A 25,857-nucleotide genomic window follows, 5' to 3' on the forward strand; every position below is an offset into this window, starting at 1 on the left:
TGAGCTTGCTCCGGAGAAACAGCTCTGATCAGCCAATCGTCCAGGTAGGGGTAGACGTGAATCCCTTCCCTCCTTAGACTTGCAGCCACTACCGACATTAACTTGGTGAAGACCCTCGGGGCGGAGGTCAGCCCAAAAGGCAGTACTCGAAATTGATAGTGAGAGTTGCCAATTGCGAACCTCAGGTATTTCCTGTGTTTGAGATGGATAGGCACATGGAAATAAGCGTCCTGAAGGTCCAGAGATACCAACCAATCCTGAAACTGAAGGGCCTGGAGGATCTGAGAAAGAGTGACCATCTTGAATTTGTCTTTCCTGAGGAATTTGTTCAATTCTCGCAAGTCCAAGATGGGTCTCAGTCCTCCGTCTTTCTTTGGAATGAGAAAGTAAGGGGAGTACCAGCCCTTGTTCCTCTCCGCTACAGGTACCGGTTCTATGGCACCTTTCTCTAGCAGGTCTATAATTTCCTGCAAGAGGAGCGGATCTGGAGCTTTCTGAGAGCTGATCCCCGGTGGATGACTCTGAGGTATACGTAGGAAAGGTAGGCAGTAACCTTGGGCAACTGTTTCCAATGCCCAAGCATCTGACGTGATAGCCTGCCATTCCGCCAGATGTTGAGTCAACCTGCCTCCTACAGGTGTCCTGTGAGGGAAGTCCTCAGAGTGGTTTTGGGGCGGCTGATGCAGATGCCGATGGTAAAGAGGCACCTGCTGTTGCTGCGGCTTTAGAATATCTACCCCGTCCACCTCGGGTAGTTCTTCTTTGACCCCTTTGAGCCGGTCGTCCTCTACCTCTTCCGAATGAGGAGTAGAAGCGAAAGGACTTGCCCCTCGCAGAGGTTCCTGTGGGACGAAAAGGAGTCTGACGGATTGCAGCTCCTAGGGATTTTGCTGCTGCTTTTGAAGTTTGCAGTTTCTCTAAACTGTCATCCGCCTTTTTCCCGAACAAAGAAGAGCCATCAAATGGCATGTTCAAGAGCCTGGCTTGCACATCTGGGGCAAAACCCGACTTTCTCAACCAAGCGAACCGCCTGGTTGATGTACTTGCCGCCATTGCTCTGCTGATACTGTCAGCCGAATCAATGCCCGTCTGGAGGGATTCGCACATAGCGTCTTTACCGTCCTGTATAATATTCAGGAACGCATCCCTTTCTTCTCCCTCCGGGATGCAGTCAGCCGCTGTAGAAGCACACTCCCAAAGTGTATGGCTGAACCTAGCAAGGGTGCAAGTAGCATTAACAGACTTTAACGCCATGCTACATGCTGAAAAGACTTTCTTAGCCATAGCATCATATTTTTTATCGTCCCTGTCCTGTGGGACAGTAGGATAAGCCGTCTTGACGTCGGTAGAGGATGCTGCTTGTACCACCAGACTTTCTGGGGATGGATGTTTAGACAAGAACTCTGGGTCTGTGGAAGATACCCTGTACTTTGCAGACAGTTTTTTATTTACTGCTGGTATTACATCTGGGGTTTCCAGGTTTGTCATGATCTTTCTCTGAAGAGCTTTATGAAAGGGCACCACTGGATCCTCTTGTGGGCCTTTGTCAAGAATATCCGTGAGGTCATCTTGCTGGAAAGATTGTGAAGGTGTAGACCACCCCATGAACTCTGTAATCCTGGCCATTAAGGCTCTGTAGGGGGTTTCAGCATGCTCCCCCGGGTCTGGCTTAGCAAAATCCACCTCAGGGGAAGTGTCTAAACCACTTGCCTCATGTAAAGAATCATGAAGATCCTTTAATCTGCGCTCTTCAGAGGAAAATTCCTCTCTAACTGGGGTTACAGGTCCCTGTAACTCAAATGTGTCTTGTTCGGACAAATCACCCTCTTCTAAAATTGAGGATATAGTTCTCAATTGTTCTGAACTAATAAAGGGAGTAAATCCCATTTCCAAGGCAGAGGGTGCTGAACTTGTCATTATTGGCCTCGAAAACGTCGATGTCGTCGAAGGCTTCGAGCGTGGCGTCGAAAACAGAGGTGGAGGCCTCGAGGACCTCGACAGAATTGGAATTTTACTCGACAATATCGACGCCATCGACGTCGAGGGCCTGGGGATCGTCACTGGATGTGTGGTCACCGTGACTTTTCTCAGCGTCGACGCCGGTGTCGAGGCCGGCGTCGAGTCGACAGACCTGTGTGTCGAAGGTCCCTTCGACAACGGCGTCGACGACCTCGACGTCGACGGAACCTTCGTCGACGGCGTCGACGGAACCTTCGAGGAAGGTTTGGAGGTCATAGTCCTACTCGAGGGTTCGAGACGCGCTCGAGAGGTTTCTTTTGCCGGGTACTGCGACTCGCGGCGTTTTTGACCTTCGGGTCTTTCGACCAGAGCATCGCTCTCGGCAGTCTTCGAGGGGGTCGAGGCCGCTTTCTCGAAGACGCTCATCATATTTTTTCTGAATTCCTCCCATTCAGCCCGGGAACTATGTTTCGTGGGGCAAGGGATTCTTTTTGGCGAAACAGAGGAAGAGGAAGACGGAGAAGGGGATCTTCGACGTCTCCTCTTCGAGTGTTTCGATCTCGAGGAGTGATGAGACCCACTCCGAGACCTGGAGCGTGAATGGTGACGAGGAGACGAATGTCTCGACTTCGTCGAAGAAGAAGAAGCTTTAAAAGTCTTACCTTTCTCCAGCTTCCCCCTACGCTCCTTCAGGGCCTTAGCTGTCATGGACATACAGTCCTCGCACTCCGAACAATGGTGTTCGGCTCCCAAGCACCACAGACAATTTCTGTGAGGATCGGTTAACGACATCTTTTTCCCCACAATCTCGACATTTTTTGAAGCCGGATCGAGGAGTTGTCGGTTCCGACGAGGAAGCCATCGAGTACGGTATCGAATAACTCGAGGTAAATAGTACTAAGAACTGAGCAACGGTATTCCGAGGCACCGAGTAGCGCGGAAAAACGGAACTGAGCAACGGACGCTGCGCGCGGCCTTTATGGGCAGGATGACGTCGAGCGTCGATACGGCGGCTGTCGAGGGTCACCGACTCGAGGGACGTCGGCGCGCAGCGCCCTCTGGAGAAAAAATTTTCCGAGGCCAGCAGAGCTGGAAGGATATATATCTAAGATGAGGAATACGTCGGAGGACACAATCCCTTCGAACAGTATTTTGTGCCTTTTTTATACATGAACTCAGAAGAGTTTTAAAAAGACTACAAGCAATTGGGCTTCTTTAGTTGTACCCAGGTTAAGATGCAGGCAAGAGTTTTGGTGAAATAAACTCAAGTTAATTCTGTATAAACTGCAGAACCATTACTTCAATTTCCATTTCACTAATGTCAAAGTGAAACTAATCCTCTAGGCTTGCTGCAGAGGAATCTCAGGTACTGTTACACATCTTTGGGGTTAGAGAGCGAGAGGTGAAATTAAGCAGAATAGAAGCTTACCTTGTGTCTTTTCTATTTAATGCAGATATCTATCCTAAGGAAGAAGATCCATTGTCTGAGTTTTGTTATTTTGTCCCATTCCCCTTTGCCCCAGGGGTATTTTGAACTACACTGTATTTACAAACAGTTGTGCACTGGGCACCTTTGTGGGTCTGTGGAGTTCAGCAGCTTCCGAGGAACTTTGGAGACAGGACCGGACAGTGGATACATGACAATAGGCCTTAAGGGTTTCAGACATGGGGATGTTATTTTCAAGGGAAAATGGGGGATGTCATGTCTCGTCCGGTGGAGCCACAACATCTTGCCGGAGGCTGTCTCCTCCCATGTGATCCTCACTCATATAGTCGCCACCAGTGTCGGGATCAGGTAGTGGCTGCCATCCCCTGGCCACATGGGAGGAGCTTACTGCCCGGGAATCAGTGAGTACTCCAACGGATTCATCACAATAACAAAATAGCAAGCAAGCCTGAAATTGGCACGGTCTGTTGAATGGATTGTGTGGCAGTTCGGAAGTAGGAGACAGCCACTCAGAAGACAGGATAAAAATAATTTATTAAAAATCATTGACTAAAGAAAAAGGTAAAGGCCTTTATTTTCCTATTCTATGAGGCTTCTCTACCTAACAAACTAAGGTGCTCGTCAGTCATCAGTGAATGTCTCCAAAAGGATCTGTGCACCGTCCAAACTAACCCTGTCTGACCCTATCACTAACCTAATAACTAAAAACTCCCTTCACCTGATGTATTGGCTTCTGTGACGATACACTAGGTCTCATCACTTTCCTATGAGGCTACGGAGGTAAGGTTGCAACCCAATAGTCCTCCTAAGGGTAGTTATATGCAGGAGGACCTTATAGGGAGGCACAAGGACATCCACCTGGGGAAAAGCCTCCCTAAATCTCTGTCACATAACCACCTACACTCATCATCACCCTTTTCTCCCACCATTGATATTGGAACCATGTGTTATTGTACAGCCTTGACTGTGCCAAGTGTAAAATATAACGGGACGACGACGAGCAAGGGAAGCGTATGGAATAGCAGTATGCAAATACAAACAAGTACTGTAACGAGGTGGCCCAATGGAGGCATGAAGAACACTAAAGAGAATTTAGTGAATGATGTTGACGTTACGCAAGGGCAGAGTCAACAATATAAAGCAGAAAGCAAGAAAGTACCATAAGATTCTCATCGCGGAAGCATGTAGTACGCAAACCAAATCCGGGAAGTTCAAACTGGGAAGACCAAAGGTGTAGCAGAAGCATCTCCCCAGAACGATAGGATGCTGCTGAATCATCCTGGGAGCCGGCAGGGAGCCGACTCACTTGGTTGTGGCGTGACCGCATAGAGGTGGACCGTCGGGTCCGGAAACGACGCCAAGATCACCAACCTGCCGCAGAGCCACTTAGGAAGAAGGAAGAGAGGCGCACGTTGCCCGTGAAGAACCAGAGCCGTCTCCTAAGGATACCGTAGGTGACAGGAACGGCTGGAAGACTGGGTGGCGTCCGCAAAGTGGCCCAAATAGAACAGATCACAGTGGGAGTCATCTCCCTCGGCGCAGTGGCCCAACAAATAACTCCTGATGCACTCTGCTTTAGCAGTGGTATCTCCCTCGTCGCAGTGGTCTACCTAATACCACTGTTCCAACAGAGTGCCTCAGGAGTTATCTCCCTCGTCGCAGTGGTTCATCTAATACCACTAATAAGACTGAGTGTAATGGGAGCCCTCTCCCTAAAGGAACTGGTACATCAAATACAGCTGGAAAACCGGAGTGTTTCAGCAGACATCTCCCTCATCAAGATACTACTTTTGGACAAAACAGTAAGGAGACATAAGGGAGAAATACAGAGAACCCTGATAAAAGTATCCCTCACCAGAATGTCAAGTGTAAGCCAAGAACGGCTGTGAGCTTCAATGGTTCCTGGAAGGAATTAAAGAAAACTGGGGCTCATTCTGAGTCGGGCGGTCCGGTAAAAAAGAGTCGGTATCCATGGATACTGGCATTTTACCAGACCGCCCAACTACGGGTTTGCTGGTGGGGCACCTTGGCTCACCACCAGCTAAAAGCTGGAGGTAACCCAGGTGCCCTACCAGCAATAAAAGCCCTCATTAATGGCGAATCCCCTCATCAGGTCCAATGGGACTCCATGAATGGGGATTTATACTGCATCGCCGGCACTCGTAATCCGGCGGCACTGAGTGTCGGAAACAGTAATAGCCTTTGCCGGTATCCTGTCGACTCTACCACCAGGATACCGGCAAGGTTGTAATGAGGCACACTTTGTGGAGTGTTTACAGAAGGGCAAGGATAAGGGAGCCATTCCCCTTAAACATTGAAGGAATTACTCCTACATTGCTATAAGACTGAAGTGTTAACCAGAAAAAGGGAGTCATTCTCCTGGTGAAGGAAACACAAACTTTACTTTAGTTAAAAGAGTATGTTTCTAGTGTTAGGGTTAGATTAGATGGTTTTCTGACTGAGTACGGGAAGAACAATTCTTTTGACGGACATTCTGACGGAACACTACGTTTTCTTAGAATGAGGTGTGGTAAGCCCTGTAGAAATAGGGAAAGATAGGTTTCTTTATTTATATAATAAAAATGTATAGCCCATACATGACCCCTCCTTGTCAGTTTCCTTCTTCTACACCCTCACACTTCTTGCAAGCTTTCAGCTCGATAGGTTAACTTCAAGTAGTCTCTTGTGACTGCCTTTATCATTTCATATAATTCATTTAACACTTTCTTGGGCTTTACTCCCTTTCCTCTTTGGCTAGAGATTTAAATTCTTTTTTTGGTTTCCTTCTAATTTTCTTTGTTACCATTATGTTTTCTCTTTTCTCTTGTTAGGGTTATCAAACATTTGCAAACCTCCCCTTTTCCTGTTGGTCTTTCTGCACACAGTTTACACTTCTGAATAGGTCATTTATCTCTATACTTTATTCCAATCTTTTCTTCAGCTTTTTCTCTTATTCTTTGCCTTCTCTCTTTATTTATACTTCCTTCTCTGTCACTGGGACGAGTATGATCCTCAAAATAATGATTCTTATCAGCTTCACTGGGTTTTATTATTAGAGTTTTTTTTATCGGCACTGAGATGAGCCTTCCAATACTCTTTCTCATCTGCTTCTTGGATTGCCCCTTTTTCCCTACTCAGACGAGTATGAGCATTCCAATAGCCATTCTCATTTTCTTTGGGTTCAATACTGTAGTACCTTTTCCTATGCTGGGACGAGTATGAGCATTCCAATAATGATTATCATCTGCTTCTTTAGGTTTCAGTGCTATAGTCCCTTTATCTTTACTGGGTCGAGTATAAACATTCTGATAATGATTCTCATCTGCTGCAGGGGATTTCAATATTATGTTCCCTTGATCTGTACTTGGATAATTGTGAGCTTTCCAATGATGGTTCTTCACCCCCCCCTCCCGGGTCTCCCGTCTTCGTTGTTAACTTTGGTTAGTAGGAATAAAGTCAGCAGGTTCTTGGTTCTCTCTGGGTCTTTTCTTCTTCTTGTCAGGTTGGCTTCTGCGGTTTCCTTTGGGTCTTCCTCTCAGTACTGCTAGACACTAAGATACTCCAGTCTTTCAGTTACCGGCTGGTTCTGTGGAGATGGAGCAGTCTCAGCGTTGTTTCCAGGATCCCTGGTCCACCACTCGGTTGTTGTGGTCACAACACCCCTCTCCACCTTACTCTCTTCCCAGTTTTTAGGACGTCCTGTGTCTGATTTTTCTTGCCCTCCCGTCGCTGCAAGACACTGCATGTATGACCAATTCCAGGTTTCTCTCCAGTACAGGACATGGAGCTTTCAGCCTCTGTTCATGAGCTAGAGTGCAAACCCTTTCGTAACTCACAGGTTTCTCTCATTTGTCTCCAGGCTCCTCCCCTTTTATATGCTATGCAACCGTGGGCCTTCCCAAGCATAACATTGTATTCCTTCTTCTCTGTCTCCAGGACTTCTCTTCTCCTCCATAGGTGACCCTCCTCATCTCAGTTATTGAAGGATCATTCATAGTCTCTGGTTTACAATAGCACATACTGGTATTTTCTTCACAGAAATGTCCATAGCATATGTCTGAAGAGGCAAAATTGGTATGTCCTTTTGGTAGTTCCTCACAGGAACGGGAGACCTTGTCCCCAAAGGCATAGTCTCTCCCAGTGAGGTCCCGCTTGCCTCTACCCCTAGGGAGGGTATTGCGAAGCAGGCTCACCTTCATAGCCTCACAGGGTAAGGGCTCCTCCTTGAGAAGTTACAAATTCCCACGGTTCATCACACTATCTAAAGAAACTGTAGGTGCTTGTCAGTAGTCAGGAAGTCAAAGTAATAATGTCCCCTGTCCAAACTAACCCTATCCGACCCTACCACTATATTCAACTAACTTAAATAGACCAAGGGAATGACTTGTCTTCGCCTGGTCTCTTCAGTTCCTTTAATAGTATCTGTATTCATAGATTTTCTCTGTGATGCAGATATTTCTTGATATAATCTCCTTGGATAGTATTTGATTTGATTCTTGCAGCTCTTCAAAAGTACTGTTATGGCTATGTAGTTTCTGTGGTCTGTCACAAATCCTCAAATGGCATCCCTTCTCTCCTAGGGTGAGACCCTTCCCATGGGGGCAGGTTGGTGCAGACACTACCCAATAGTCCCCCTGGTGGGGGTGTAGTGCGCAAGGATCACAAGGGGGGTTAACCCCCCCATGGGACGAGTGAGGACCATCCGAGGAGAACACGGTATGTTCTTGATATATCCCAACCCCCCTCATCCTCCTCCCCTATAAAGGGACCACCAATTACCCAAACCCACATGTGTATATTCCTACCTGATATGACTGAGATGAGGGAGAGTAACTACCCAAGGGAGTCCATATGCCCCATGACTATGACGAAGAAGAGGCGCGGATCAGTGCAAATCAGTGCTCCCATTCACACAGAGCAGACTAGACAATCTGATCGACACAACAACATAAAAAGGGACGAAAGACTCATTAATAGGAGGGACCCTCCATGGAGGAACTGGGGGTTTTGAATCCCTTGGAAAGAAGGAAGAAACAGCAGAGGACGGAAAGAGTACCCGTCTGCCGAGATGTCCCAGGAAGGTCTGCCGTGGTTAGGCTGGACCCGGAGACTTTAAATGGAGCATCCAGCCGGGCTAGAAGGCTGGAGAGAGACACAACTAGGTCATACAGCCCAGCAGCAGTGAGTCGCTGCAGCCCCTGGGAGGTTCAGAAGACACCAGAGAGGGGAGAAGAAGCCCACAGACAGCTGAGAAATACCAGTAAGGGGCCGGAAGAGGGTGGGAAGACCACGGTTGCAGGGGCCCCAAAACGCAGAGATATAAAATAATATGGGTCTGTGACCCGCACCCCATGCAAAGTGGCATTCAGAGTAATCTACTTCGTAGCAGTACCTGGGAGTATAGTGCGCCAGGGCTGCCAAGTTCCCAAGAAGGGGAAAAACAGGTCTGGGGCCCACATCCAGTAAAAACAATACAGAAGAATTGTTGCATACAGAACAAGACCTGGCAGGATAGTGAACTAGGTTAGCGAAAGCCAAGAGGAAACCAAGTACAGGGCTGGGACCCCCATCCAGTAAAGCAAATCAGGAAGAGTTGTTGCATGAAAAGCAAGACCTGGCAGGATAGTGAACCAGGTTTGCCAAAGTCAAGAGGAAGCCAAATCCGGGTCGATGGCACATACAGACAAGTCTAAAGAAGGCCAGGGTAATGGATGTATCCCCCGTAGCCTTAATAACTATGAAAGCTAAAAGTAACCAGGGGAAGGGAGACATTCCTGCTACCATTGTGATGTCTAAGGAAGACTAGGGGAAGAGCAGCATATCCCCTGGTGTTGAGAAATGGCAATTCTGGAATCCTGAAGAAGGGAGTCATTCTCCGGGGAACCCAATACAGACACTAACTATGGGCAATAAGGAATGGTGTTTCAAGTCAGACATTTTGTAATTTGTGAACTTTGTTTTTCAACTAAAGACATTTTAACCAGGAACTCTGATCTATAGTCCAGAAGAAGGGTGACATTGTTCTGGACCAAGGAGAGACATTATTTCTTTAGTTAGTTGGACATTCTGACACAACCCTCATTATTTTCGTTGAGGCTGAGAAATCCCTCTTAGTAGTTAGGGTTAGTTAGGTTTTTCCTTTCTTTTTATTACAATAAAGGTTTATAGCAATCAGCATGCCACCCTTGTGTCAGTCTCGTACTTCTGCACCATTACAGGTCCTATGTTCAGAATATCTTCTTCTCAGACATTTCTTCACACTGTGATTTTCACTTCTATATTCTTCCCTGTCTTTCTTTCCATTATTTCCTGAGGTGGGCTTCTCTTGGTACCTCTTTAAACATCCATTGTGACAACTTCTCTGTCTTACAGTGTCTCTTTGGTGTGATTGCTCATTAAGGCCTTTTATATCCTGTTTCTCATTATATGATTCTCTGTTAGACTTCCTCCAGTCTTGAACTTGAAAGGAAGGTGGTTTCTTGCCTTCCTCCCAGGGAACTTGTTTCCAGTCTCTGTTAGTTTCCCAGGTGGGTTGCGAAACCCCCCTCTTTTCTAGGCTTTCTGCATCTTATCTTACTTGGTTTTGTCATTTATAACTTGTTCTGTGGACTTGGACGAGTTTCTCCCTTCATATAATAAACCCCTCCTTGGCAAGGTTAATTGTTATTCTTTTTACAATTCCAATTACACAATTTTAGTTCTATTTTCTCATCCTTAGGACTGGGACCCGTTTCTTCCCATCTGTATTGGTGTCCTGGTGGCCTCCCTCTTCTCCCGGTACCTCTCTCTATCCTGGGGACCGTGCCAGGGCATGGCTCTCGCTTGGGATTGCTTTCTTGCTCTTGTCACATCCCAGGTTCCTGCTCTTCATGGGTGCTGGTGATTGGAAGCGGTACATGCTTCCCACACCGGTAATCTCAGCGCCGTTCTTGGAGCGTCCTGCCCACTAGGTCACTGTTGTCGTGACGCAACAACCGGGTAGTTCCTTCATCGTTCTTTACTCACATCGCTCTCCTTGCATTTGCATACGCAGGGCCGGCTGCGTCTCATACTGGCATTCTCTGCCCCGTTGAAAGTCGCGGGCTCCGCAACTTGCTTTCACTCCACAACGCATAAGGATGTCAGGGGGCTTCCCCTGCTCACAAGGCTCTCTCTTTGCTCTCTAGTTAAATATGTATCTCTTGTTAAAGAGACATCTTCCTTTTCTTGTATAGTTGGATTTCTTTTTGCATTGCCTTCAGCCAAAGATAAAGGCAGTGCCATGTATGCGGCTATTGTAGTTGGTCTAGGGAATTGTCCCCAAAGTGGGAGTCTCTCCTGGTGAGGTCCTACTTGTCTCGATCTCTGGGGAGGGTTTTGAGGAGCAGGCTCACATCTCTAGCCTCACAGGGGAGGGGCTGCCTTTTGGGCTGTAGGGGCGAATCCCTGTGATTCATCACATCTGTCACTGCGAATATCATTCACAGTCAATTGAAGTTAGCACTGTGGCCCAATCGTGTCCCGGCTCCTCTAACAAAGGGGAGTTGGTACTGGAGGTTACTGGAAGAGTGCAGCCAAATAGAGACAGTAAAAAGAAGGTGGGGAAGTGTAGAGAATGGAAGGAGGCGAAGGGAAGCAAGGACATGCCTGGAGAAACGGTAATTGAAAGAGACATTCAGGAGGAGAGGGTCACAAACATCAAGGAGGTAGGTGGGTGGGGAAACAGAAAGGAAGTTGGAGGTCATTCCAGAGAAAGGTAGAACACTAAGGGGTGGAGAATGTCAGAAGGGGGTGGGGGGTTAAAGTAGATATATCCAATAACTGGATGGGTAGATGTTTGGGCAAGTGGCAAAGTGCTTGACGAGTTACAGGAGGAGAAACAGTCTGTAATGAATAGATCAGTAGGTGAAGAGGAGATTCCCTTAGGGAGGAGATCATAACAGTCAATCAAGGAGGAGAGTAAAGATATGGCCAGGCCCCTGAGAGTGGTAAGTACCAAGTCATCAGAGGGTGGCCTCCTAAATCAGCTCACATTGCAAGCCTCTCGAGAGAACATTTGGGGCTTCCCAGATATTACCCAGCCTCAGCATCAACATTCTGCGGATACACGTGGACGCAGAGACCCAAGAGCAAGCAGGCCTTCCCTGTGTCGCAGCAGGAAGCAGACTATCAACATTATTTGTATCAGGGCACCACAAAGTGCTCGGGTCACTCAAAAACCCTGGGACTGTGAGTATTGTAAATTAATCACCTGCCCGGCGAGAACTGGGTTAGGATTTAAAATATTTAATTTGAGGAAAATCCTTACTGTCGTTTTATTGTTGAAGATTTGTCTTATATTTATTTATTTTGGCCCACTTTTTGAAATATCACAAACAACCTTTGTTTAAACTTACATTTGGGTTTTTCCCTTGTGTTGATCCCAGTTGCCTTTTTGACAGTTCCCACATCCATTTGGAAGGAACTCCATTCCACAGGGCACTGGAATATGTGGATTTAGACTGCTACCACTGCTATTAATGCTGTTGTTTTACTGTAAAAAGCAGAGGGGACCCCCTGCTCCTTCCTACCCTCACCCCACTTTCCATATACCTAAACCCAACCCACCAATCTACCCATTTGCATCATAATATTCAGTAAAAGAAAAGTTGTTTTTACCCGCAACCAACCAACATGATGAGCACCTAAATAGGGCCTAGCGGTATTGATCCTTGCCCCAGCCAGGAGCTTGAATGCAGCCTCAGGACTTACCTGTGATTGTCCACTCACTGCCTCCCCTGGTCTTGCCTTCTCTTCCCGTCTCTACCTGTCCCACTTTGTCAAAATATGGATTGCATCGCCCGGGTCTACCTGTGAATATTCTCTACCATCCCACTTCCACTTTAAAGCAATTTTTATTGCAATCTAGCCTGTCCCAAAACACCAAATAATTTAAATTAAAACTTTTTTTTATGTTTGAGAAAAATGAGGGCATCTCCTGTAAAAAGCATGGTGTATTTTACAGAGGAACTTAATATCTATGCCCTTTTGTGAAGGCTTTAGTGTGGGGGGCGGCTTTAGTGTGGGTGTTAATGTGCGTGTAATGGTTTAAGTTGGGTACAGATTATTTAGTGTTGGTTTGAAGGCTTAGGTATGGGTGTTTAGAGATTTAATGGAAGTGTGTAGGCTTTGTGTGCTTATGAAAGCTTAATGATTTAGTGAACACTTACGTTAGTGTGCATGTGTGGTTAAGAAGGCTTGTGCTTACCTCTGCTCCTGTGGCCACTTCTTCTGCAGCCCCCGACATCACTCCTAGTGTGTAGAAGGAGAAGACACATAGTTCCCGGGTGCACACAGCTGGCTGTGGAAAAATGGATAAAGAACAATTTAAATGGATGAGTTCTTGGTAGTGTCTGACTGATTTGTTCTGTCCTATTGTATCCCATAAGGAAATGTGGGTATGACACAGTTAAATGTGTACAATGAGAAGAAGGGTCCACTATTACGAATAGTCTCAGAGGTGGTATGGGTCAGAGCCTGAGAGAGATCAGTCTTAAGAGAGAGAACTCGATGAACAGATGCTATTGAGTGGATTCTGCGCTCTGGTTCAGAGAGGAACCCTGACAAAGGAGTGAGCTTATAATTGACCCTGATTGAAAGAGGGGAACTCAGTTTCATGCTGGTCCGAAGTTGTGGGGCAAATAGTACAGGATTAGGAACGTGTTAATCTGGGTTAGAAAGCCTTTTGAACTCTTTACCTTCAGCATAGATGCATTCTGAAATACGTGCTGCTCATCGCACACTACGCAGTACTCGTTCAGGGTGGGTATCCGCTGCTCCGCGTACTTCATGATCTGATGAAAGAGAAAAAAGGTCTGGTATAGATGGACAACATAAGTACAACAATTCGAGCCCTCTGACTCCCCTGAACCTCACTCTGCCCCATCTGAACCATAAACGCCAGTTTCTTTCACAAGACCCTTAAACACCACAGTCCACCCTTCATACTCTTACACACACTCTATGCCATATTACAAGGAAACCATCTTCCAAAGCCCAGCAAAATGCCTGTGCTGCCAAGGTATAGCCTAAGAAGACCTGCAGATGCCCAATCCATACACATTCTACCAACATCCATGCCTCCGTTTTTCACAAGATCGCCAGAACCCCTCCTCCTCGCAGTAGATTCCAAATACACGCCCACTGCAAGAGCTACAGAAACACTTCCTTTGATGATTAGTTGAGAACAGATTTGTAATTCTCTGTAGAAATCCACATAAAATCCTTCACATAACTGAAACAAGATCTGAATATGCCATCTCCCATGAATCACTTAAACTTCCTAGGTAACCCAACCCCCTGACAAAAACAATTCACTGACATAACATAAACAGAAGGTCCTTAGACATTGTCCAACACAAGATCATTAGACATATCCCGCTTGCCACAGACTATCTCTGGTGCCCTCTTGAGTGTTTTTGTGAGAGACCCTGGCACACTCCCACAGCCCTTAACTTACAAGGCTCCCGGATATTAGTTATTCCATTTGTTACAGTTCCACGAGGTTTAAAATAGGTTTCTGGTTCTTTACTAGGCTCCTGTGCACTACTTGAATAAATATACTCTTTTACTCAGGAGCTCATTTTGTTTAAATTAGCAATTTTGCGGCAGAGACCCGTTATTTTTATGCTTTAATGTAAGCGGGACCCCGCTGCCAAATGTCTGCAGATCACACAGCAAATACTCTCCTTTTGTCTCAAGGCTAGCAGTGATCTTGGTATGCATTCTGGCATCGGTATGAACATGAGCATGAGCCACTTCTCAGGTGTCCCTGCCCAGCTTCTGTAGAGCGACCTCCATATTGTGCAGAGCAGCTTGCAGCCCCTCCCATCAGGATGTAGTGCATAAAATTGCTCATGATGGGCCATTAGTAACTGAATGGTTTCGTGTCTGCATTCTGATGGGGGGGGTGCGCAGTGGGGTGACGGTAGTTGGTGTGCACAAAAGCCTCTCTGCAGGAGTGCTTGTGACGTCACACATTACCTTTCATAGGCGGCCCCCCACTTTTGTCTGTGCCCCCCTTACTTTTATCTTTGGCCCCCTCTGTGCCGCTCCTAAATTTGATTCCTGGCGACGCCACTGTGGGAATGGCAAGCAGTGTTCCCAATTGAAATTAAAACCTCCCCGACATGCAATCATATCAGAGAGGATTTAATGGTAATTGTACTCTCTCCCTGCCATGCTGGCATGGCAGGGAGAGATTACAATGGATCTCTACGGGAACCGCCTGCTTTAGGCTTTGGCATAAGCAGGCGGACCCCATAGGTATCTACAGTATTTGCATCGACATGAAACTCCATACCGGCACAGATGCTGGAGCATTTGTAACGTGGAGAGGAAGGGAGCAGTGGAAATCCAAGTTGTGATTCCCCCTCCTCTCCACCATACCAAGGATTGAAAATGTAGAGTTTTGTGAATGAAAGGTGATAAAGCCTTACTCGAGGCTTTTACACCTTTTATTCACGTTACACCCCCAACCAACATGAGCTCCTCAGTGTGTTGGGTGGTTGCTGTTGTATCACTGATAACTCCAAGAAGGAAGGCTGAGATGCAAAGGATCTCAGAAAGGAATCATGGATACCAAACTCGCTCTAAGGAACAGAAGGGTCAACTCTACCTTATTCGTAACAGGGAAGCAGGAAACACTGCTCTCATAAGAAGCACTGGGCCTATAAGCAGAGGTACAAATACAGAGCCCTATATAAATCCGGGTGCTTGCTCTGTGCTTCCTTCATGATTCCTCTCCCTTCCACCTGCTTACTACTCACCTCGCTAGCTTAGGCTTGCCCCATCATCCCATGTGTTAGGAGCTATGTTGGCTGGGGCTGGGGCTGCAGAACACAAAACACCATACCAGGCTTTCCTTGAACACAGCTAGCCAATGTTTGACAAGGTACATAAAAAATATTTGGACTGTTTAAGCAAGCATGATTTGGATGACCCTTTCAAGATTTCTCTGTAGATCGCTAACTTAGATGGAGCAGTTACAACTGTGCAGTGGAGCACTCCTCAATACACAGTGAGACCATAGCAATCCGAGGGCTGGATACCATGCTCCTTTCTCCATAACCTAAAATGGCGTCCTCTGCAATGCATATGGTGCCCTCTTGAAAACAGAGTGGGGCAGCTGCCTTCTGAGTTCTGGGCCTGCTGCTGATTTTCTACTTAAACAGTGCAACGTGTGGATGTTTGCTTTTGTGTTTTGCTTTGTGTTAGTTAAAAGGGAGACTGCAGAAAGAGATGTCATAGCCCAAAAGGAGAACAAATGTTAGGGAGGGAGATAAAGTGATAGTTTACAGAAAAAGAGAGCAAAAATTAACATGTGATAAAAGAGCAGACTGAATGAAAAAATAGAGAAAGGGCCACAAAATAAGAAGATATAATAATCACAAGAAAGGTGAATGATCAGGAGGAGAAAGGATGACGCAAAATAAAAAGGCCTTCAGTCAATGTTAAAGTTGTGCTGGTCTTTTGGCTGGATTTTTCCGGATTCTGCATATGTCAAAAAAGATCTCCCGGATATCAGATGCAAAAAAAGCATCTGCAGCCTTCGATGGTTAATTAGTTTAGTATGTTCGAAAGCCGATATTCTAATGATCGTCTGGACCAATGGTGAGATACTTATGTTAATGTTATATTTATGTTTATTGAATTTATATAGCGCTTTAAGCCAAAGCACTTTACAGTTTAACAACAGGTACAATAGTGAGAGAAGCATATTTGCAAACATCAAACAAGTCATTAGAACAATATGTAGAACAATTTACTAAAAGGCGGGGGAGAGTGTCCTGGGGATTCAAAGCCTCCAATCTAGCAATTAGCCCTTTCCTGTTCCAGCAGTTGAGGTGTCACCCTTTCTCAGGGCTAGCAACGGGCAGAGCAGGTTTTTTTAATACAGTTTACCAACTCAGACTGGGTTTGCTTTGAGTTTCACCTTTTGAATCTTTACTTTAAACCTATGGAATAAATGGAATTAAACAGTTTATAGGTGGATTGTTAACAGTAGCAATCCTTTTACATACTTAAATAATCAAGCCTTTACACAATAATATACTTTACAAATAGGCGATTTTGCTCTTCATTCAGGAAAGAGCACATTAAACTTATTTCTTTAAATTCGGTTTTCATCTACAGCAAATACACATTTTAGTCAGCTCTAGTCCTTCCCTTGAGTGCTGGAATTGTTTGCAGCATGGATAAATGTATCAAGCATTTGTTTAGAGTCTTTCTCTGGACAGCTGATTCTTTAGATACTGTTGCAAAGAAATAGCCGCGTTTCCCCGTGGAAAATGAAAAACAAAGTGCCTGGGTTGCTTCTTGAAAGATACTTTTGGTATGAGCTGTCATTCAAAGAGGCCGGGTTCCTCTGAGACTCAAGACTCATCCTGGGCATTACAGGGCCCTTTAATCACAGTGGTTCAGTAGAAATTATGGATTTAGCGCCAAAACAGCACTTTTTAAGGTTGAAAAGCTGACATTTTAAAGAGGCCTTTTGGGTTTACAGAAAAGTAATGCTGCTTCTTTCCTTTGCTCCATGTACAATGTTGCAGAGCACACTGGCACATTCCTGCAGTGAGTACTCTGTTTTACCCCACCTGAAATGGGGTTGGTAGGGTGGTGCAGCCATTTTCTGGTCATTGCAAAGCGCAGTTTAGGGATCTTGGCACACACAGGGGTCAGCGCAGCCAATTTCTGCTGTTTCTGGCATCAATGCAGCAAAGTGGTGTAACATAGCACATCTGAGTGGGTCAAAATATCCCACAGAATGTAACACAGAAGCTGGTGAGTGAAACCGAGCGATCTGAACCTTTGCGCAAATACAGGCAGGGAACAGTATCCCGTAGGATCATTCGTGTATGAGTGAAAGCTGTTATGATGCGACCATTGACGACTGAACAATGGGAAATAATTAAAAGTAGCACTTGCGTGTAAGTAAACTGTATTCCCTTTTCCACGCATAAAAGCATAACGCACCGTTAATTGAATATTTAAAGATCAGAAAACAGATGAAAGACTGGTCACGTATAACTAAAAGAGATTATGGGTCAAAGGTTAGCCTCTGAGTCAATCATAAAGTAGTTGAATACAATGTTACTCTGAAATGAAGTGACTAAAACATTGATAATTGTGAGTGGAGGAGAACAAGCATCGCTCAAGCAAAGACGGAAACACGCATTGCCCAAACAAGAGTGAATGAAACCTTTCCCAAAGATACAGAGTGGTGCAAGCATTGTCCTAGGTTGAGAAGGATATAAGCACTCCCCAAGCCAAGAGTGTACAAGCATTGGCTAAAGAACAAAAGAGACTGACAAAAAGTTATATGACTAGAATACTCTGGTTGGCAAAGATACAAAGAGTCAAAGACAAGGTTGGGAAGAGGGATGTTTACTGCTTATGATTGTTCTCTAACTCACAGGGCCATAGCCAAGAGGAGAAAGGGGGAATTGCATCATAGAGGCATTTTGGTTGTTGTTGTTGCAGACAAGAATGGCAAAGAGGCTGCCCTTCTGCAAGGTGAATGACAGAAGAAGAGTGCCTTGCTTACCTGAAGGTGTTGAGGTGCACTAAAACAAATCTTGTCTTTATCTGCTTATTGTCACAAAGAAACCAATTGTTGAAGCTGTGGTATTACTTTTGGTTGTCAGCTGATTTCAAGCTTCAGAAGCAGAGTAGAAGGTGGAGCTCTATAGGGCATAGGTGTAGACCCACATAATAAAGTCTAACAGAAGGTACCCTGATATGAGTGATTCATGTGAAGTAGAAGTGCTGTGAAGTCATCCTGACCAAGATATAAATTGTGTTTCAATAACTTAACTTGAAGCTGTGTTTCATTAACCTAATCAGAAGTTGTGTCAAAGCATCTCACCCCGAAATGACATTGATGCTATTTGATGAAGTGGAAATTCATTATTCAAAGAAGAAGTGGAACCTTTCTGTCGGTTGAGCTGTGTTTAACAAACAGTTATTTTGACATTGTGAAGGAACCAAGAACTGAAATGAGACTCTGTTTAAAATACGGATTTCCTTGTTTCTTTTTGTTCAACATCGGAACTGAATTTAACTTGAAACCTGGGGAAGAGGCGTTTGCTCAGGTTACTAAGAGAGACTGTGAATAAATCAGAAGTATAACTGTGGATATTGTTGTGAATTGCCATATATTCTTTGTGTATTTTATGTTTAAGTGTGAGGGCCGGATATCCTGTGTTACAGTGTTTTCCTTTAGTTCTGATAGGCAAGGAAATCCTCACCAGTGTAGGGATAGTGAGACATTTGATGAAATCTATGATTTAATGAAATGGCGTATTATGAGAAATCCTCCAAAAGTTGCCCGCCTCCCATTTCTGACCCCAAACACTGCCCCAGAATCTAACGGGCATCACTCTTCAGTGTTGCATTTGTCACCCGAGTGGATGTGCACAGATGTGGGCCCTGATCGTGCCATTCCTACAGACCCAAACTACACCTCACTGACAACTTAGAATGAGGCTGAAGCATGTCTGTGGTTGCTTGTGGGCTTGTGCAAAAGGGACCTGACCTAGCAGTTGGTGTTGGACTGCCCCTTTTTAGTGTGGGACCAAGTCTGACTTTCATATCGTTTTTACCCTTCTGTAGTGGTATGGCAAGCTGAAAAGCAATGGTCTGGAGGGATGCCCAGAGATTTGCCAGTGATTCTCGATTCATTCACTACCGTTCAGCTGTTGCTTTTCAGGGTTGAGGAGAGTCTTACCCGGAGTGTACAGCACCCTTCCCCACCTCTAATAAAGATGGCACAGACACCCACTTAACTGCATATGCCTGGCATTGGTTTAGGGGCAATGGGACACTGGACTCCAACACTGGGCATCTTCCCTTGGCCTGCTTATGTTGGAAGTGGCTCAGGAGGAAATTCGGTGCGAATCCAGCACAGAAAGTACAAGACTGTACTGGATGTATGTTCTCAAGGCACATAACATAGGCCTTATGAGGATCACCATCTGATAAAGGGTGCATGTGTCACACGCACGCCAAATAACCCAGTGACATCTGCCATGCACGCAGGTGACAAGGATCTATTTGTAAAAAGGTATAACAAAATGTTTAATCAATTTTTTTTAAAACAATCGAATCTGTTTTTTTTAAAGGATTACTACAAAAAGCAAAGCTTCTCGTAAAATAAATAATCCCCATTTGTTTCCATTATGACAGAAAGGGGCCGAAAATAAGGAAAATGACCACAGACATAAAGGATGGAGAAGAGAGCAGCTCCCAGGCCACTAAACTGAAAAAGAGCCACTGGCGGTTGAGGGGCCAAGGACTCTTTGATAGGCGAGCTTGGGTACTGCACTGGGTAACAGAGGGTATGAACGTATTATTTATTCTAAATTCTATTGCTCCCTTAATGCAGCAAAGGCAGAGTTAAGAAGGTGGGAGAGCCTTCATAGACCTAACAGTACTTTCATTCTATCTCTTCCAGTTGCTATCTTTTATTCCCATGAAGCTCAGTGGATATAGTCACAGGAAGCCTCCAAATATTTTTTTTTATTTTAGAAGTTCTTTCACTAAACGCAGTCAGGTAACGTCCAATGCTCTACTAGGATCAAAAGGCCTCATTACAAGTTAGCCGGTCCGGATATAACAGTGACAGTAGAACCGTACCATCACCGTTTTCAAGACCGGCTAACTACAAGTTCTGTGGCCGTGTGGTGTTACACTCACCAGGTCTAACCAGGCGGGCGTAAGACGACCAGCCGCAGACGGACACGGAAACACTAGCACCATTACCACATGGTGCCGGTGTTTCCACTTCCCCATTCCTATGGAGTCCTACGTGGCTCCACAGGAATGGGGATTTACAGAATGCCAGCTCCGGATTTACCAGATCACCGGGGCTGTAATCCCCTGGTAATTCCGGCAAGTCCGGGGCCAGTCAATTCCTACGGGTCCGGCAGCAGCCTGTCGGTTTTACCGGCACGGCTACCGCTGGACTTTTAGTGCTCGTTAATTTCACTACCTTATGCCTCATGATCAAAATGGCAAATAGAGAGCTCTCAATATTCACAGCCTACCAGGGAGGGGGGAGGCTGCAATACCAAATGACTGTAGAGCTATGCCTTAAAACTGCTCGATGGTGTCTCCTTGCTCCCATGAGCAAGCATCTATTTGCAGACTAACACAGCTACTGGGCACAGATTATGTTGAGTTGTGTTTATCCTGTTGTGTGCTTGATGCCACTGACATGGGCCACACAGGTTGCGGAGTGACCAATGCAGAAGTTGCGACTCAAAATTCCTGTCACAAAGACTTAGTTTCACCTCTGTAGCTTCAGACACAAAATTCCATTCTTTGGGAGTTCCTGGCAGAGACTCCACATTGATATGGACTCAGTTGGGCAACCTTGAGGCGGTGCCCAGCAGGCACCGCAGGTTTCCTCGTTTTCAAGATTCGACGGCTAGAAGGGCATTTTTGCTCTCATCTTCTCACTCGGGTCTGCCTGCTTCCTTCTAATTCTATGTTTTTAGTTTGATGTATAAACACGTGTGTCAAGTGCCAAGTTCCTGGTCTGAATAAAGGTAACGTACACTTTTCTTGCAGTGGTGTAAATATGTGATGAGCAGGGCAGCTCCTAGGTATCGAATATCTTTTTTTTAAATTATTATTTCATTTAGTTTATACAAAACTTTTTGAAAAGAATTCCCATCCCCCTCTTACAGTGTGTCAAGGGAGCCGAGTCAGAACAAGTTGCTGCCGAGTCTCAATGCACTAAGTCCACTGCTTTGCTGCAGATGTCCACCTCTTATCAGACTTATGATTCCCAGTTTTCCATTCAAAGTTCTGTTAAGAGGACTAGTTTCTTTCGTGCCAGGATTTCTGGGATTACTCTTTGCCCCATGTTCTAATCTCGGCTTCCCCAACACACCAACATCTTACTTCTATACAGGCTCTGTCCTATTTATCTGTCTTTAGCAGACATTCAAGATTTTGTAACAAATTTGTTAGCCCAAAAATGTCTTTTTCACATGGGTTGTGGAATTTTCGCCATAGGTCTTCACCGCATAGGGTGGAATATTGTCGAACTAAGTTTCCTAAGTGCAAGGATCTTAGGTCTTTCAGGCTTTCACAATACAGTGTGAGATGTTTGAGGGTCTCTTGCTGTTTATTGCAGAAGCGACAGCTAAGTATCACTGTCATTTTCCGAGCTTTTATGGCTTGGATTACTCTTGTGTTGAATAGGTTCAATCTAGGTTCATGTAAATCTCTCAATGTTTTGCATTGACTGTCCTCTTCAGGTATTGCAGCATTTTCTTTCGATCTTTAGCTTCGATAGCCGCATCTTCCATGAGCTTATGGCGATTTCGATCATCTACTGTCGAGCACCAATCCTGTTCCCACAGCTTTTTCTTAACATGATTTGGGTTATTTTTCAGTGTGACCTGGTCCGTGATTAGTAAGTATCGAATATCAATCACCCAGTGAGAACGAACTTTTAGAGACAAGGAGCTAGTATATAGCCCGATACAAGTATAACTTGCATATGAGATGTAAACTGTAACTTTGTGTTCGTTAAATACAACCGATGACGCTTTCATTATCCTCTGGCGGCTCCTCTATATCCATTTCCGATCACGCAGCAGACATGATATCAGATAGGTATGTTGTTATGATGCCAGCTGGCTTGGGGAGCCAAGCACCTCCTAAGAGTTGGTGGTGTCAAGCTAACTCATGCTCTTCTAGGCCATAGCAGGACCGCACTGCTGTCAGTTATTGGATGCATTCTTCCATGCACAGAAAACATGAAGCAGATTCCTTTTGCATCCTAAACACCAAAGCTGAAACCCTAAAGTTAAACGCATAACCAAAAAAAACATGTGATCTGTTTGCATACTGTTAGCGCCCCAGGATTTCAGGTCTCCTGATGACAACACAATGGACTGCTCTTGTCGAAACGCTGTTTTTTACATGTTCCAAGTACAACCACGAGGTGGCAGAATACACAAGCATGTCAAAATAATGCAAACACTTTATTATGATTTTGATTTTGGCAGGTGAACGTCCATTGAAGTGTATGGGCGTGTAGGGTAGATTGGCGGGTGAGTCTGCTGGTTACAAGGTGGGTGACAACCACCAAACGCGTGTGAGTTGAGAGGTGCCTGGTGCTTTTGCCCCTTCCAGGCATGGTGAGCGGGGGGGCTCCTTCCATGTTCTTAGCTGGGACACCTGCATGCTCATGGGATTTCATGGGACCGACCCAGCTCCAGAATGTGCGTTATGTAGTATTTGCTTGCCAAGACACGCGGGATGGCAGTTGTGTATGACCATGGCACTTGTTTTGTCCTCCTTATTCGGTAATGCACATCAAGATGTCAAAACTGGGCATGACACGAATCACTGGGTTCTTGGCATTTTTGTATTACCTGCCGAATCGTTCGTAATCAGTATTGACGAAAGGAGTTAAACAGTTCCTGTGGGCCAGTTTAGCATCACCAAAAGAGTCATCTGTTGGACTATGAGTCTTGAATAGTGTATGCGTACAGAAGCACCTGCATTAAAAAAAGACGTGTATTTACAGGCTACGCTACGAGTTTCCCTAGAGACAGTGCTCCAGCCACATGATGTCTTGGGAGGATAGCTCAGGGGCTACGTGATCGCCTTGGAAGAAAAACGTCACGGAGCACCACAGGTTCGATCCCTGGTCCGCGCTTAGAAACCTCTGGGTATTAAGCGTGTTATAAATAACTATCATATTATCATGATCCACCTGGGGCCTAAAGCTACAATAGTGCCCATCATGTCTGCACTTGCACCTGCCACCAGTTGGGCGCACTTCTTGTTTATTTTACTGATGTGAAGAGGATGAGCATATGCTGGTGTCTTCGTCACCCGACATGTTGACGCCAACCCCTAACAGCTCAGGAAGCCTAGTAACGGAAAGTATACACAGGGCCCTCTTAAGTGTAACAATTGTGCCAGAGCAGAGTTCAGGAACACTGGCTCTAGGAGGCACGGGCAGAGCGGCAGGCCTGAGAAGATCGACTCGAGGATATTGCCAGTAGGGGGCAGTAAGAGCACAACTGGCGGAGATACAGAGTGCGGCACCCGCAAAGAAACTCTGCAGCGCATGCGTGTCTCCGCAGTGAATACGTCACGCGCGGCTCTAGCCTGGAGCCAGTGGCAAAGGCAGCCACCCTCGCTGCCAATTTGTTAAGATGTAAATATGACTCAAGAGCGTATAAATGAAGCACGCGCTGCCTTGTCTACAGGGGCGCCATTAGACCCCTCGCCCCCGCCATGCCAGCTGGAGGGAGTCTTTCAAGGTCTCGCCTGAAATGGTGTGGTGGGAAAAGGCGCGGCAGGCGCCCTATCGAAATAAAATGGGCCCTGCTCTCAGGAGCAGGACGCATTTAATAACAATAGGGCGCTGATGATTTCTCATACACAACTATTGAAAAATGTGGTGACTCCCTCCCATCGCATGCCAACGGGCGCACAGGGGGAGAGGCGCCACATTTTTGTTTTGCTGGTCCAATGCCACAACTAAGGCCAGCCCTGCTTGTCTATGCTTGGAGAGTGACATCCTTCCAGAGCGCACCACAGTTTATTCATCTAAACCACCGCCCTGCAGCATAACTTGTCATCTCACTGTGGCACTGTGTGTACACAAGTTTGCGGGCCCATAACGCCGGGTAAAGCCCATGGGTACGGTTTATAAAGTTATAAAAACCTGTGTTGCGCTTCATGCTATAAAGCATGGCTACTCATTATGGGGCCCTATAGACTTCTTGTACTTCAACTACCATGATCCCTAGCCAGCATAGTCAATGGTGAAGGATCAAGGGAGTTGTAGTCCAAAAACATGGAGGGCCATACCTTAAGTAATCATGATACATAGATATATAGATACAAGTGTGTAAATAAATCTGCCCAGGTGGTTCCAGGAAATTGTCTGTGGGCACTCCCATGCTGCTAGTAGCATTAGAACACAGCTTTCCGAACTATTTGAGGGCTATATGCACCAGCAGGTTATACCAGTTCATATAGCCTTCAGAATGTCCAATGAGAACGGCTCCGCGCATTTCGGAATTATAGTTGAATTCGTTTTCACCTTTTTTACTTTATTGTTGTTCATACAAGTGCTGTCAAGCTACAATCACCAAATGAGCATTCCCACAACCATTTCATGACATCAAAGCTCTCCATAAACCCATACTCTCCTATCTGTTTCATGTTCCATCTTTACTGATGCTATATAGCCTGCCTATATATTGTCGCTACTGTCTCAAATAGCCCCTTGCACTATTCCTCTGCAGTATTAATTTCTTACTCTATGCTGGCGTGGTGGTGATGATGATTAAACTGCTGTTTGTACCTACATACATGAGTTTTTCATACCGCACAGCAGGCAAATGCTTCTTTTCAATGTGTGCCTCTGTTCTGTAAATATGAGCCTTTTGCTGTCACTGTCCGGGACTTGCTGTGCTGGTCAATCTGGGCTAGCACTCCCCAAAACCACAGGAGATGGCATTCACCACTATCTAGGTGTTCTTGTTGACAGTTGTTGTGGGCTTCGGCAGCAGTGGATCTTTGGTACTTTGGGAGGCAGTTTGATTCTGCTTGACCTACACCCACGTAGTTGTGTCAGCTGTAGTTATCTCACTGAAGTTCAGTGGTGGGGTTCACCCTCGGGACAAACGGGCAGGGCTTTAAGTGGGCCGGGGCCTGCCGGGGCTGGGCCCCGGCAGGCTCCGAAATTTCGTTTTGAGGCGGGGCCCGGCCGGGGCCCACTAATCTCCCCTGGCAGCCCCGCCCACTACACGAAAAGCCATTTTTTTCTACAGCCTGAAGCTCTCGCTCGTGTGCGAGAGCTTCAGGCTTCAGAAAAAAATGCCTTTCAGCCATAATGGTGGCGCCGCACCTACGAGGCATCCCTTTAATCAAGTGATGCACGTGGGCCGGCGCCACCATTATGGAGAAAACGTGAGGCCGCTGGAAGCAGAGGCCTTGCTTTCTAAATACTGAAGCTCCCACGGATTCGCGGGAGTTTCAGTCTTTAGGAAAAAGGCCTCTCCTTCCAGTGGCCTCACCCTTTCAGCCTTGATGGTGACGCTGCCCCTGCCCAGCTGGCGAGGGGCAGCACCACCATTAAGGCTGAATAGGGAGGCGCTGTCCCCTGCCAGGCAAGCCTATAGAATATAAATGCAGAGATCAGCACCCTCTCCCCCAAAGGGGAGAGGGTGCTAATCTCTACAAAAGGCTGCCTGGCAGGGGTGCTAGGAGCCCATTGAGCCGGGGCTCATCAAGGGGGCGTGGCCTAACGGGCCATCAAGGCCCCCGCTGTTAGGCCACGCCCCCTCGATGAGCCCCGGCTCGATTTGTAGTGCCACTTAAGGCACTGCAAACGGGCCACAGTAGTTTTCCGTCCACGGAAGTTTCTCGCCTCTGATATGGATTGTGGTGAA

General features: G+C 46.1%; 1 protein-coding gene across 4 annotated transcripts in view; it reads right to left on the reverse strand.

Moving 5' to 3' along the window:
- PARP6 (poly(ADP-ribose) polymerase family member 6) overlaps nucleotides 1-25,857 on the reverse strand; it is a 628,157-nt gene that overhangs the window by 284,974 nt on the left and 317,326 nt on the right. For all 4 annotated transcript variants that reach the window (XM_069624646.1, XM_069624644.1, XM_069624645.1 and 1 more), the window contains exons 11-12: nucleotides 13,123-13,218; nucleotides 12,633-12,725 (exon numbers count right to left, since the gene is read on the reverse strand). In XM_069624646.1, the coding sequence (XP_069480747.1) occupies nucleotides 12,633-12,725; nucleotides 13,123-13,218 (189 nt within the window). The remainder of the gene's footprint in view (nucleotides 1-12,632; nucleotides 12,726-13,122; nucleotides 13,219-25,857) is intronic.

The sequence above is a fragment of the Ambystoma mexicanum genome, chromosome 11 (assembly GCF_040938575.1).
Source record: "Ambystoma mexicanum isolate Mex_15411 chromosome 11, UKY_AmexF1_1, whole genome shotgun sequence".
Classification (NCBI taxonomy): domain Eukaryota; kingdom Metazoa; phylum Chordata; class Amphibia; order Caudata; family Ambystomatidae; genus Ambystoma; species Ambystoma mexicanum.